At 38.0% G+C, this 15,447-nt stretch overlaps 3 protein-coding genes across 3 annotated transcripts in view; all 3 read right to left on the reverse strand.

The window, feature by feature from the left end:
- Positions 1–976: 976 nt before the first annotated feature.
- LOC125423902 (cytochrome P450 81Q32-like) lies at positions 977–3,610 on the reverse strand. Its single transcript, XM_048479741.2, has 3 exons — positions 2,986–3,610; positions 2,215–2,556; positions 977–1,810 (listed from the first exon to the last, which is right to left on the reverse strand). The coding sequence occupies exons 1-3, from the start codon at positions 3,532–3,534 to the stop codon at positions 1,163–1,165; spliced, it is 1,539 nt and encodes a 512-aa protein (XP_048335698.1). The 5' UTR covers positions 3,535–3,610; the 3' UTR covers positions 977–1,162.
- An 822-nt stretch (positions 3,611–4,432) lies between these two features.
- Positions 4,433–15,447, reverse strand: part of LOC107404430 (cytochrome P450 81Q32) — a 28,125-nt gene continuing 17,110 nt past the window's right edge. Inside the window, exon 2 of the mRNA XM_048480039.2 lies at positions 4,433–5,112. Within this exon, the coding sequence (XP_048335996.1) occupies positions 4,486–5,112 (627 nt within the window). The 3' untranslated portion in view covers positions 4,433–4,485. The remainder of the gene's footprint in view (positions 5,113–15,447) is intronic.
- LOC125423930 ((+)-piperitol/(+)-sesamin synthase CYP81Q1) lies at positions 6,584–9,671 on the reverse strand. Its single transcript, XM_048479881.1, has 3 exons — positions 9,663–9,671; positions 8,109–8,459; positions 6,584–7,213 (listed from the first exon to the last, which is right to left on the reverse strand). Exons 1-3 carry the CDS (start codon positions 9,669–9,671, stop codon positions 6,584–6,586), a joined length of 990 nt encoding a protein of 329 aa, XP_048335838.1.

A 15,447-nucleotide genomic window follows, 5' to 3' on the forward strand; every position in this document is an offset into this window, starting at 1 on the left:
GAATATTTCATCAAAAAATATACAATCATTAAAAAAGAAAACCTCACAAATATGTTTATTCAAAAACTCTGTCAAACTAAAAGTATCCCTAAAGATTTTCTATTTGTGCATCAATAGTTTTCTCTAATTTAGGCGTAAGCCTCGGTATTCTTTAATGAGTGATGGCATTGGTCTCTTTTCGTGCTATAGCATCTTAAATGATGCTTCTTCTTTTCTTTTATTTCTTTGAAAGAAAAAAAAAATCATATTTCATTTTAGTCATATATTTTTAGTTTTAAGTAATTGTATACTGTTTGTGGAAAAGAAAAAAGAAAAAAAGGAGTAACTAATAAGTTACTAGTTGAATTTGGTAGCAGATTACAATCTCAAAAGAATTTTTTGGTCAAAAGTTAAGGGTTCAAGTTAATATCTATTAATGCTCTAGTCATCAAACAATGATTAGAACCATATCCAAAGGGAAATTCTAAAATGATAATAACAATAATAATTAAATAGTGACATTCTTTTAACTTAGAATGTATTTAATAGTATTTTTAATTATTAGTTGTCTTCACAATACTTTTTATTAGTAGAAATTTTTTTTGAAAAATAAGAAGTAAAGTACTTGGTTATAACATCCAAAAATTTATCTTTTTATTATTAATTTTTTTTATAAATTCATGTTTTATTTTAATCACATATTTTTCCTTTTAAGTAAATAAATAGTGTTTATCAATGAAAAAAGCAATAATTAAATAATAACATCTTCAAACTTAAAATGTGTTTGATACTTTTTTATTACTAGTTTGCGGTACTTTTTATTTGTAGTATTTTTTTCAAAAAAAATTATTTATGAGAAGCAGTAAAATATTTAGTTACACATAATAAAAAAATTAAAAAATTAAAGAGGTTAGTTTTTTTATATGTTTATAATTAATTAAACCATGTTATTGTTATTTTATTTGTGAAGAAAATTTCATTAATGAAAACTGATAATTTTATTTTATTTATATATTTTGTAAAGATGTTCGGTAATTGCATGCTTTTTTGGGGATATCAAATCAAAAGATCTCCGTCTAGATAAGTTGGTTAAATCTATTATCAATTTAAAAAAAAAAAATAATATACGAAATATTAATTGAACGATACTAAACTATTTGATATATGCTCTTAGCTAAGCTAATCAAATTGTTTTACGCATATTTAGAATTTCATAGGTTGAATCTGAGAGAATATTGTCCACCATCTCACGTGCTTTACACATGGCCTCCAATGGCAAAGCTTTCGGCATCGTGAGCCCATTACCTTCAGTCATGTCAACTAGTTTCTCACTAACCCTTTCCCATTCAAAGCACTGAATCAATGACGCCAAAGTCAAGCCCACTACACGTTGGGCTAGGCCGATTCCAGGACAAGCCCTCCTTCCAATTCCGAATGGCATGAGCTTGTAGATCTCAACCTCACCATTTTCGAACCTCTCAGGCTTGAAACTTTCTGGATCATCCCAAAGCTCAGGATCTCTATGTATGGCCCATGCATTAACCAATAAAATAGTGTCACATGGCCTGTGATATCCTCCAACAGTACAGTCTTCGGATGAGAAGTGAGGCCCGAGCAATGGTGCTGCTGGGTAAAGTCGAAGGGTCTCGGAGATTATGTTTTGGAGGTAAGGTAATTTTGAAAGATCTGATTCGTCCACTAATCTCTGTTGCCCAATTTGAGCATCCAATTCGGCTTTAGCCTTTTCTAAGACATGGGGATGGTTAAGCAGATTGGACATTGCCCATTCTAATGTCACTGCTGATGTGTCCGTTCCAGCCAGTATCATTATCTGTAAAAGTTTAAATACCTAAGTAAGTTTTCACTTTGGAATGGTCATCTTTTTTTATTTTGACCTAGTTGTCTCATTTTCGATAGTTAAAAGTCTTCCCAAGAAGCAAATAATCTTTGGAGTATTTTCAATAGTATTTTTCTTTTTTGAAAAAATAATTTTAAAAATATGGAGCATAATTAAAGATTTAAAAAATAAAAATTGAATTTTTTTAGCACATTCCAATGGCATTTTTTTTAATTTCTGGAGTTTTAGATTAGCAAAGAACCGAAAAAAATTTCTAGATACGGATTGGGAATAGAACCAAGCTGCTTGCTAAAACCAAGACCAAGATTATACAACCAAAATAAAAGAAACTCGAAAACATTAGAAAACTAATTAAAAAAGGTAGTAATAGAACTAACCAGTATAAATCCTTTGATAATTTGGTCGGTGTAGTATTCGGGTTGTGACTGTTGCAAAGAGAGTAGATGATCAATCATGGTGTTTCTACTCCCCTGGCTTCTCCGATGCTGCTCAATTAGACCTTGCAGTAAACGATCCGTCTTTTTAGCAAGCTTTTGTATCCTCCTTTCAAAACCATTAATTCCAATCCATTTCAAGATAGCCAAGAAATCTCTTGGATTTGTTGTCCCACCACACACCATTACCTCCTCTATAACCTCTCTGAAATTCTGTGCTTCTTCCTTATCAGTGGTCGCATCGTCCCCATAGTACCGCTCTCCTGCTACCATTCTCATTGTGATGTTTGTTAGAGTTTGTGACCCGAATTCTTATTGACCCGACCCGAAAAGCTCGCGGTGCGACCCATTTGGTGAAACTAAATTTTGGAGAAAAATTTGGGGCTCTGTGGTGGAAGCGGAGGTCTCGGGCCGATAGGCCCGAGACCGTAGCCCACCATTGAGCCCGATGGGGGTGCGGGGGCAACGCCCCCGCAGTATGGATCTGTTCAATTTTAGGGTTTCTTCTGTACTATATATATTTAGTTTTCGGCTGTAATTAGGGTTAGAAGGTATCGCGCAGTCAGACTCACCTTTTGTACCAATCTTTCAATATTAGATTTGTTCTCCCTGTCCGTGGTTTTTCCCGTCAAAGGTTTCCACGTTAATTTTGTGTTTGTTCTTCGCTTTCTTTGTTTCCGTTGCTATTTGTTTTTCTCCCAATTCCGTAACAATGTTAAATGTCAGCTTTGCAAGCGACGATTTCATCTCCACCTTGGAAAATTTTTGTCGTGAATTATGCGAGAGCTTACACAGCAACAACTTGATTTCGTCCTTTCGGATTCCCAAGAACATGTTGAGGCGGCTCGACGAGAAGATCTCTAAAGAACCAATACGGCGAAGGTTGCGCCGGTGATCACCGTACGGACACACCACGACAGTTGTGTAGTTGTAGTACACGTGTTTTCCCATTAGCAACCGAGGTCGGTTGGCGAGAACAACGTCGTTTTTGGTGAAGCATTCTTCGACGGCCAAGGGAGACGATACCACAACGACGCGGCGAGATCCGAACCAGAGAGTGAAAATTGGGCCGTAGTTTTGGGAGAGACGGCGTAAAGTTCTGTGGACAGGAGGCTTTAAGAGATGGAGATGACCAATAATCGGAAGAGAAAATGGTCCAGGTGGGAGGTTTTTGTAAGATGATCTATATTGGAGGTAGAAGAGCTTGAAAGCGAAGACAATGGTGATAAGGGAAAGACATGTGTAGAACAGAGCATCTTCCATGGCGCGTGGATTTTGTTCTTGTTTTTCCTTATCTATAAATGGTACTTGCCAAACATTCCTTATATATTCAACACGCCATTGTGAGTTCAAATTGGGAATTTTTTTTTTTTTTATTTGGATAAAAAGTTCAAATTGGGATTTGTTAATATATTAACCCCCATATACATAGTAACAGATCGATTTGTTAATGTGGTTGATGATGGTGATAAATGGTAATTAACAAATAAATAATGGTCCTTGTCCGCCCTTTGGAAATTCACTATCCACGTTGACGGAATGACTCTGCGTCGGCATCCACTTCAGATTGTGATTTTTTCATGGCTTAGAGATCGATAATATATTACTCTTTAGGGTTGAACACAACGATAACAAAATTACAATAATAATAATAATAATATATAGTGGCTGAGCAGATTATTGTATTCTTTTATTTTAAAATCTTTTTTATAAAGAAAGGTTGGCTGACTCCTCAGCCACATGTTCTCTTGGATATTTAACCAAAAACAAAAATGTTTTTTTTTAAAAAATAGCCACCTCACGAATGGAAATTTGAAAAATAATAAAAAATAATTTTTTAAAAAATTGTCAGGACAAAAAAGCCCTTGATTAAATTCAAAATTATAAATTATTTTTTTATATATTCATAATTAATTAAACCATGTTATTTTATATTATTTGTGAAGAAGCTTTCATTCATGAAAGCTGATAATTTTATTTATTTATTTATTTTGTAAAAATGTTCTGTAGGAAAATTTGTTTCATTATTGGCTGAACTGGTATATTTTTTTTGGGACATTAGATTAAAAGATTTCGGTATAGATAAATTGCTTAAATTTATTATTAATTTTTAGATAAAAAGAAAAATATTAATACAGGAAATATTAATTAATTGATACTAAATTATCTGATATATGCTCTTAGCAAAGCTAATCAAATCGTTTTACGCATATTTCAAATTTCACACGTTGAATCTGAGAGAATATCATCCATGATCTCACGTGCTTTGCACATGGCCTCCAATGGCAAAGCTTTTGGCATGGTGAGCCCCTTACCTCCTGTCATGTCAACTTGTTTGTCACTGACCCTTTCCCATTCAAAGCACTGAATCAACGATGCCAAAGTCAAGCGCATTACACGTTGGGCTAGGCCGATTCCGGGACAAGCCCTCCTTCCAACTCCGAATGGCAGATGCTTGTAAACCTCAACCTCACCCTTTTCGAACCTTTCGGGTTTGAAACTTTCTGGACCATCCCAAAGCTCAGGGTCTCTATGTATGGCCCATGCGTTAACCACTAAAATAGTATCGCGTGGTATGTGGTATCCTCCAATGGTACAGTGTTCTGATGAGTAATGAGGCACAAGCAATGGTCCTGCTGGGTAAAGTCGAAGGGTCTCGGAGATTATGTTTAGGAGGTAAGGTAGTTTCGGAAGATCTGATTCATCCACCAATTTCTGTTGCCCAATTTGAGCATCCAATTCTGCTCTAGCCTTTTCCAAGATATGGGGATGGTTAAGCAAATTGGACATTGCCCATTCTAATGTCACTGCCGATGTGTCCGAACCAGCCAATAGCATCGTCTGTCAAAGATTAAATATCTAGTAAGTTTTCACTTTAGAATTAAACGGTCTGTCTTGATTTTGACCTAGTTGTTTCATTTTTGTTAGTAAAAACCAATCTTTATAGCATCCCGAATGATATTCTTCATTTTAAAAAGTATAATTTTCAAAACAGAGAACAATATTAAGGGCTTAAATGAATAAAAACTGAGGCTTTTTAATATATTCCAATGATAATTTTTTATAATTAATTTTTATTTTGCATTTCTCTATTAAATAATTATGACTTGCCTTTTCTCTTTCTTTTTTTCCCCCTCATTTTATATAAGAAAGTGGTATTTTAAAAAATTAAAATATTATATTTTAATTATAATTGTACATTGAAAGTTATGCACCATTTAATAAGTAAATTTGATTTTTTATTTTTAGAGAGCCAAGACCCATAGTTTTGCTTTTAAATTTATAGTACAAGATGAAATGTTGAAAAACAAAGATGGCCTTTTGAAATAGTAAAATTAAAAAAAAGATTTTTAAAAAATATGTATTTTCATTAGTCTTGAAATAAAAAGTAATATCTTATTTTAGTATTTTTAGTGGGCTCCAAATTTGAAAAGGAAAATAAGTAGTAAACTTTGACTTCTCAATTTTAGAAAACCAAACTCACCCTCTACATATATAAAGAATTTAATAAATTCCTTTATAGTTTTTCGATTTTCAATACACAATTTTATTCTTTATTTTTAAAATTTTTTAAAAGTATTTTTTGTTATTATTTTTAATAATTGTATTTTTTAAAATAAAAAATATTATTGAAGGTGATCTTATTATATACACATATATATATAATCCTCATTAATCTATGATTTGATAATTAATTCTAATTTGAATCAGCTAATCTTTAATATATTCCACATTAATAGGAGAACATTTATGTTTCTACTTTATAAATAAAATATTCATCGGCATCCACTTCGATAGTGATTGTTTCATGGCTTAGAGGTCGATAATATACTACTCGTCAGGATTTGAGGAGATTATTGTATTCTTTTATTTTAAAATCCTTTTTATAAAAAAAGGTTGGCTGACTTCTCAGTCCTCGACTACATGTACTCTTGGATATTCAACCATTAAAAAAATATTGTCGTTTTAATATCAATCTCTTTCTCTCTTTTACCCTGACGTGTTTGTTTTGTACACGAAATTCATTTCTAGAAAGAGAATCCATAAAAGGCGAAAAAAAAAAAAAAACATGTCGAGCTTTAGTCTTTTATGGAATTCTTAATCATTTATTATGTACTATCAGGAGAAAAACGAGATTTACGCAGAGCACGGTCACCTTCGCCAACAAGACAAATCATGACTCGAAGAACCTCCAGCTCTATGTGAGATGATTAAAAAAAATTCTCTCAACCAAAGATAAAAAAAAAAAAAAAAGTCGAACAACAATAATTAAATAATAGAGTATGGCTAGTCAAATGTATTGACATAACTTTTAAATTTGATCCCAAGACACTAAGAGAACATTGCCCATAATAGGACATGCTTTACACGTGACCTCCAACGGAACAGCTTTGGGCATAGTCATACCTTCACCTTGGGCCATATCAATTTTCTCGTCGCTCACTTTCGCCCACTCTAGGCCCTGAATCAAAGAGCCCAATGTTAAGCCCATTATAAGTTGGGCCAGCCCAGCTCCAGGACATGACCTCCTTCCAATGCCATATGGCAGTAGCTTGTACGGCATCTCATCATGTTCATCTTTATCCACTTCAAATCTCTCAGGTTTAAAACTATCTGGATCATCCCACATACTAGGATCTCTGTGTATCGCCCATGCATTAATCAATACAATGGTACCCTGCGGCACGTCATATCCGCCAACTTGGCAATCGGCGGAAGAGAAATGTGGCACAAGGTTTGGCGCTGCTAGGTATGTTTCGGAGATGATATTTTGGAGGTATGGTAGTTTAGAACGATCTTGTTCATCCACCAAACGTTGTTGCCCAACATGTTCATCAAGTTCAATTCTAGCTTTCTTCAAGATATGGGGATGGTTTAATAGATTGGCCAAAGCCCATTCTATTGTCACTGATGATGTGTCCGTCCCAGCCAATAACAATACCTGCAAAATGATTGAAGTATTATAGCAAAAAATCTAATTATAGGGAAATGAATAAGAGAATCAGAGATTAATTTTAAAACTCCTAACTAGAGAAAAATTATTATTACAATTTTTTTAATTAAAAGTGATTGAATTTTAGAGATAATATGTGATTAATTAATTTTTTAATTTTAAACATGTCAAGTTACATGAAAGTTTTACATTTCTAATTATCATAACATTATATTTCAATAATATTAACGACCCCTATAATTAATTAAGTAATCGTGGATATGTGTAATTTCAGAAAAACAATAAGTTTGGCCGAATAAATTTATAATGAAACGCTTTTGAGCAAAGTACTGACTAGTACCAGGCCTTTGATAATTTGGATTCTGTAATCGTGGAAGATCAATAAGTGGGCCAAATAAATTTATACGAAACACTTTTGGACGAAGTACTGACCGGTACAAGGCCTTTGATAATTTGGTTAGTGTAGTTAGGCCCGGCTCAAGGCATACGCCACAAAGCATATGCCTAGGCCCTCGTTTTACTAGCCTTCCAAAAAGATAATTATTAATTTATTTTGGAAAGAAGAGAACCTGGTTTTGTTAAAATTTTAAATTATTTTTAATTGATCATTTATTACTATAATTATTTTTGATTATTTTTATCTTTGAAAGAAAATACTAATAAAATCTAATTGAAACTTTTTATGTTCTATTTCTATAATTAGTTAGATTGTAATCGTAAAAAAAGAAAAGAGTATAGATTGTAATCGTTAAAAAAGAAAAAAATATATATTATATACTCTTTTTGTTTATAAATTAAGTAATCGTGGATATGTGTAATTTCAGAAGAACAATAAGTTTGCCGAATAAATTTATAATGAAACACTTTTGAACAAAGTACTGACCAGTACAAGGCCTTTGATAATTTGGTCAGTGTAGCAGTAGTCAGGCTGCGATTTTTGCAAAGAAAGTAAATGATCAATCGTGGTGTTTTCGCTCTCTTTCCTTTTCCGATGCTCGTCAACCAAGCCTTGCATGAACTGGTCCATCCTATTACCAAGATTCCGTATCCTGCTTTCATAACTACCATTGCATCCGATCCAATTGAATAAGGGCAAGAAGTCTCCTGGAATATTTGATACCGCATAAGAAACCATCTCCTTAATTATGTCTCTAAATTGGCAAGCTTCTTCCTCATTCATCACCTTGTCACCGTAGTATCGCTTCCCGGCAACCATCCTCATTCCGATGTTGAACTAACCAATAAAGTATTTGATTAAACACAATAAAAAAAAAATAAACTAAAGAGGTTATAAATTAAAGAGGTTATTTTTCATATATTCATAATTAATTAAACCATGTTTTTTTATATTATTTGTGAAGAAGATTTCATTAATGAAAACAAATAATTTTATTTATTTATTTATCTTGTAAAGATGTTACGCGATCACAGAAAAATTTGTTTCTGTGAAGTCCAGCTGCACCAACCACAGCCGCACCAACCACAGCCACCATTTTTGACAGCCACCATTGTTGACACCATTGCTGCACCAATCAACAATTGTGGGCTAAGCTGTTGAAGATTGTGGCCATGCAACCAACCTTGTAAGCCTATAAATAGGCTCCTTCCCGTTGCATGAAAAACACAAGCCAAGAGAGCATCAATATTATCCCAAGCGAGGAATATTGAGAGAAAACTCCGAGAGAGAGAGTGTTTAAGTTCCAGAGAGAGCTTGAGAGAAGAGTGAGCAATTCCAGAGAGAATTGGAGGGTGTAGGGAGAGATTCCACGTGAGAATCCAAGAGAGAGAAGTTTTTTGTATTTTTGTATTCTATTTCTAAGCAATTAATAGAATTCTTTTTATTTTTCTTCTCATATTTCTTCTCTAACGTGGTCAGAGAACCACAACAAGTGGTATCAGAGCTCCAGGTCGAGAGCTTGGGTTCAAAATTTGAAGAAACAAAGCTACTGTTCTTCAAGTTGGTGTTTCGAAAAATTGCTCAAATAATTAATTTGACAATACCAGGTGAAAGTACCCGACGAGAGGAGAACACAAAAGTTCGCCGGAGAGAAAAATAGTGTTCCACGCGCTCGCACGTGCCGACTGAAATTTTTCTGCAACTGTTCACGCGCCTCACGCGCCGCACGCGCCGTCTGGAGGTTCAAGACGACAACGTCAGCAGCCACGTCAGCGCACCCCTGCCACGTCATCTGCCACGCCAGCCGACACGTTGTCAGCCACGTCATCTGCCACGTGTTGACACGTCAGCACAGCTGCCACATCATCAATATTTTCTGAAATTACGGAACAGCCCCTGAAATATTGGAAATTACAGATTGACCCTTGTAGTTTCTGAAATTACAGAACAGCCCCTGAATTATTATAAATTACAGATTGACCCCTGTAGTTTTCTGAAATTACGGTACAGCCCCTGAACTATTGGAAATTACAGATTGGCCCCTGTCATTTCTGTATTTGCAGGTTGACCCAGAAATTTTGTGAAATTACAGGTTTGCCCCAAAATTTCTGGTAATTATATTTTGACCCCGGAAGAGTCAAGTCCACCATTTTCGGCCGTTCCGGACGCAACGGTTAACTCCGTTTTGCCAAATTCAGCTCCATTTTTGGTCAAACCATAATGTCAATGGAAGAATCATCTTCGGGAGCTATGGTTAAGCTCACTGCCACAAATTATATACTTTGGAGACCTCGGATGGAAGATCTCCTCAATTGTAAGGATCTGTTTGATCCTATAGAAGCTAAAGGAGAAAACCCCGATCCCAGCAAGGTAGCAGAATGGAAGAAATTAAACAAGAAAACGATCGGTCAGATCAGGCAATGGATCGACCACAGTGTCTTCCATCATGTAGCGAAGGAAACGGATGCATATGCCCTCTGGACAAAATTGGAGGACATGTACCAGGCCAAGACTGCTCGGAATAAAGCCCTGTTGCTTAAGCGATTGGTACATCTAACATTACAGAGTGGAACTTCTGTAGCCGAGCATACCAGTGAGTTCCAGAGCTTGGTAAATCAACTATCTGCTGTGGATTACCAACTAGGGGATGAGGATCAGGCCCTCCTACTTCTAAGCTCTCTTCCAGACAGTTGGGAGACATTGGTAGTCTCTCTCAGCAATTCGGCCCCGAATGGCAAACTTACTATGGCTATGGTTAAGGATGCCCTATTTAATGAAGAGGCCAGGAGAAAGGACATTGGCATGGATCAGTCACATGCCCTCGTCACAGAGAGAGGAAGACAGCAAAGAGGTGGTCGAGATAGGGGGAGAGGCAGGAGCAAGAGCAGAGGCAGATCTACAGACGGCGGCAGAAAATCATCATATAAGTGCTATTATTGTGGCTTGGAGGGTCACATGAAGAAGAACTGCAGAAAGTTGTTGAGAGAGCAGAGACTCCAAGGTAATCAGCCGAAGAAGGATGGAGAGACACTAGTCACTGTTACAGGCGAAGTGGCGCTCTGCTCCACCGAAGAAGAGACATGCCTTCATATAACAACCCAAGATGTTGAGTGGGTAGTCGATACCGCAGCATCCTACCATGTCACTCCACACAGAGATTTCTTCAAAACGTACAAAGCAGGAGACTTTGGTACGGTAAATATGGGAAATTCCAGTTTCGCAAAGATTATGGGAACTGGTGATATTCAGGTAAAAACGAATGTTGGTTGTACAATCACTTTGAAGGATGTCCATCATGTTCTAGATCTTCGGCTTAATCTACTTTCGGGAGCAGCCTTAGACAAGCAAGGCTATGACAACTACTTCAGTAAAGGCACATGGAAAATGACGAAAGGTGCCATAGTTGTCGCCCGAGGACATATTTGTGGAACGTTGTACAAGACTCATGTGAAGATATGTGCAGATAGCCTCAATATTGCAGAAGGAGAGGCGTCTCAAAATCTGTGGCACCAGAGACTCGGTCACATGAGTGAAAAAGGATTGTCCACTTTGGCAAGGAAGAAGCTTATCACTGTTTGCAAGGATGCTGTGCTAGATCCTTGTAATCACTGCTTGTTTGGAAAGCAACATAGAGTCTCCTTCAGTTCCTCTGCATTGAGAAGATCAGAGTTGCTTAGTCTGGTGCACTCTGATGTTTGTGGTCCCATGGAGGTGGAATCATTAGGTGGCAACAAGTATTTCCTGACCTTCATTGATGATGCTTCACGGAAGGTGTGGGTATATTTCTTGAAGACAAAGGACCAGGTACTGGATTACTTCAAACTGTTTCATACCATGGTAGAGCGTGAAACAGGAAAGAAGCTGAAATGTCTCCGTTCAGATAATGGAGGCGAGTATACTTCCAAGGAGTTCGATGCCTACTGCAGAAGACACGGCATTCGATGTCAGGACCCGTCCAAAGTTTCCCACCGGAACCCTAGACAAGCCCTGATCCCAGGGAAACCCTACCGGACCCTCCTGTGGAAAATCCGGCAGAACCTCCCCTAAGGGATGGACTTACCACAAAATTTACCTGCACTGAAAACACACTTCTAAAAACATCCCCTTATTCCTCCCACATTACTACAAATTGATTCCACAAATTTCAGCACTTCAAAATAAATACAGTAATCCAGTGCAAAATAAATACAACAAGAGTGAAGAAATATTACAACTGCAATAAAAGAAGAACAGGGTACTTCACGAACTAAAACAGCGAGGAAGGTCGAGTCCGCTCCGAATGAACAACGACAACCTGGTACCTAGAGGAACGGAATTTAAGAGTGTGAGATGCTAATCATCTCAGTGAGTGACCCTATCTACTATACAATATAATACCACGGTAATAAGTAGATAAATAATAATAATTTCTCTCAAAACCCTTACAATTCTCTCAGTTGGAAAAGTTCCCCTTTTAAAACATTTTCACAAAACCCTTTATTCGTATTCCCCGAAAACCAAGATATCAAATAAATACCAGAAACAGTAATAATTATATTTTAATTCCAATACAGTTTCAAAACATTTTATTTTTAAAACACAGTTCTGAAAATCATTTGATGCACCCACTATATACCAGTGGCGCCAACAGTACCCAGCGTCCCAAGGTACCGCCAAACAGGAGGTTATAGAGAGAAACCGGCATATGGTCGCGTGGCGTCCCACTGCGCCGCTGCTAACCAGGTGTCCCGGCCATGGGGGGTGGCCTACCCTCATCCGATAGCATCCACAGGACAACCTTATAATATCAACCGCGCGCTAATCACACCCACCTGCGCGCTAATCACATCACCTGCGCGCTAATCACACCTACCTGCGCGCTAATCATAACCGTGTGCACACTAACCATATCACATATAAACAGAACACCAGTACGTGCACGGTGCATCCAAAAATCATAAAATCCACATGTTTAAATTATATAACAAATTTCACATTTTTCATAAACATAGCGGGCATAGTCCATCCGCTTGAACCCGGAAATTCTCCGTAATTTCTTTATAATCAACACCATAAATTCCATGATTTTCAAATCCACCAACTACCAAAATCCACCAATTCAAATATCCACATTTTTCCAAGCATAAAGAATTCTCGAAATATAATACTTAAATCTCATAATATTCCATGGGCATATTTTATAAAAATTGAAATCACCAACATACCAAATATTTTCCTTGAAGTATTTGAAAAATCGAATCATGCCCAATTTAATATTAAAACCACACTAATTTCAAAATCCTCAAAACCATAAAATAATTTCACATGGCATAAATTTGTAAAATGCACATTTTCTTAAATCCAATAAATTCATAAATAATTCCACAATAAATCGAATAAATATTTGGCACATAGAAATTAATTTCCAAATGTTTAAATCACACATAATATATTCACCAATTAAATTCCCCAAAATAAATTTGAAGGTGGGTCACTCACCTGGAGCACGCAATTAAACCACGATCCACTACAGGATCAATTCTACGACTCACCGGTGCTACTAGAACAAAATTCACAGACAGTCAAATAAATTAACATTTTATTCGGATAAATAATACCCGGTGCCCGGGGGGTTAAAACACAAACGATATCTAGAATTTACGAGTTATATATCGAATCGAAGCTCGAGTGATGCTAATCACAGATCCGATCTTAATTTTCGATGATCGTACCCGACGAGGTTTGAATTTCGTCGGGAAGCTTTTCGGGTTTCGGCTTCGCAATTCTCCCAAACCGTCGCGAATTGGCGGAAACGGATGCCGGATTCAGGTTCAGGAGGTCGAACACAGCGGATTGGAGCTGGCCGGAATTTCGGGTACTCGCCGGAACAGTAATTTCCGGTGAACTGCCGCGGTCACCGGCAACCGTCGCCGGCGGCGGCGCGTGCGGTGGCCGTTGGCTGTGAAATTTTGCAGACTTGTAGATCTCGGTTTGAAGATTTCCGACCCCTCGCCGGAAAACGCTCCGATCCCGGCGCGTCGGTGGTCCGATGGCCGTGATTTTTGGTGGGTCGGCCGGACTTGAGGAGAGGATCAAGGCTGTCAGGCGCGTGTGGGCGGAAAATGGCCGGAATAGTGCTGATTCGCGGTGGCCGGCGGTGGAGGGGGAAAAATCGCCGCCAAACTTCGGACGTCCGATCCCGGCGCGTCCGGCGGCCGTTCGCCGTGAAATTTGGAGGTTTTGCCGGAAATGAGGTGGGCAATCTGGCTGGCCTGCGCGTGTACAGTAACTAGGCCGGAAAACTTGAAAATCCCCGGTGGCCGGTGACTCTCTCTCTCTCTCTTTCTCTCTCTTCCCCGAGAGTTTTAACAAATAAAAACCCTGCGTGATACTGTTCATGCCACGTGGACCAATCAAAAGCTGACATGTGGCATTTCACTGTTCACCAACCCAAAAACATTAAAATAATACGGTATCCGGTAAACTTCAAACGTCCATAACTTTTTAACCGGATGTCCGTTTTGAGCGTGCCGCTAGTCTGTGAACTCGTATCAACGAGCACTTCACAACCATGCATGAGTTAAAGCTCAATTTCCCATAAACAAAAAGTCAACTTCGGCACCCCTTGGACAGTTTGGACCGCAACTTGTTTTGCTCATAACTTTCAAACCGTAGCTCCGTTTTCGCCGTGCTACTAGTCTACGAACTCCGGGCGTCATGCACTTCGCCACGGTTCCCTGGTCAACTTGAAATTCCCACCGAGTCAAAAAGTCAACTTTTAACCCCTTCGGTCAACGGTCAACGGTCAACCTCGGTCAACGTGCACGGATTCCGGTGCGATTCGGGACGGGGTGTTACATTCGACATGAGAAGACGGTCCCTCGCATCCCACAACATAATGGAATAGCCGAAAGAATGAACCGAACCATTATGGAAAAGGTCAGAAGTATGATCAGTATGGCTAAGCTGCCAAAGCCATTCTGGGGAGAAGCTGTTCGTGCCGCCTGCTATTTAATCAATAGATCACCGTCAGTACCGTTGAATTTTGAAATTTCGGAGAAAATGTGGTCGGGTAAGATTCCCTCCTACTCTCATTTAAGAGTGTTTGGTTGTTTAGCTTATGTACATGTATCCAAGGAGCTCAGACAGAAGCTCGATGCAAGATCTACTCCATGCATCTTTATAGGATATGGAGACGAAGAATTCGGATACAGGTTATGGGACCCGAAAACAAAGAAGGTTATTAGAAGCAGGGATGTAGTATTCCATGAAAACCAGAAAATGGAAGACATTGAAAAGCCCAGAATGTCTCCTAATTGTAGTTCTAGTGCCGAGAATTTTTGTCCTAATCCAGCACCAGCACAAATAGCCACAGAAGATAATGAGATGCATGAAGATATACCAGAAGCAGACCAGGAGGAAGAAGGGGATATTGAGCAGGGGGAGACTCAATCCTCTCAAGCAGCTGCAGGGCCATCACAGCGGTCAGATGATGGTACACCTCCTGAAACCAGTGGTTTACAAGTTCGGAGATCTGAGCGAGGCCGAATTCCATCAAAGAGATTTCCAGAATCTGAGTATATTCTGCTTACTGAAGAGGGGGAGCCAGAGAGTTTCCAGGAAGCTGTTTCTCATCAAGAGAAGGAAAAGTGGCTGCAAGCAATGCAAGATGAGATGGAATCCTTGTAGAAAAATCATACTTATGAGTTGGTTGAGCTTCCAACAGGAAAGAAGGCACTGAAGAATAAATGGGTGTTCAAGCTCTAGAAAGATGGCAGCGGAAAGGTGGTGAAACACAAAGCCCGATTGGTGGTCAAAGGATTTCTTCAGAAGAAAGGAATTGACT

This window comes from Ziziphus jujuba, chromosome 7, assembly GCF_031755915.1.
Source record: "Ziziphus jujuba cultivar Dongzao chromosome 7, ASM3175591v1".
Classification (NCBI taxonomy): Eukaryota; Viridiplantae; Streptophyta; class Magnoliopsida; order Rosales; family Rhamnaceae; genus Ziziphus; species Ziziphus jujuba.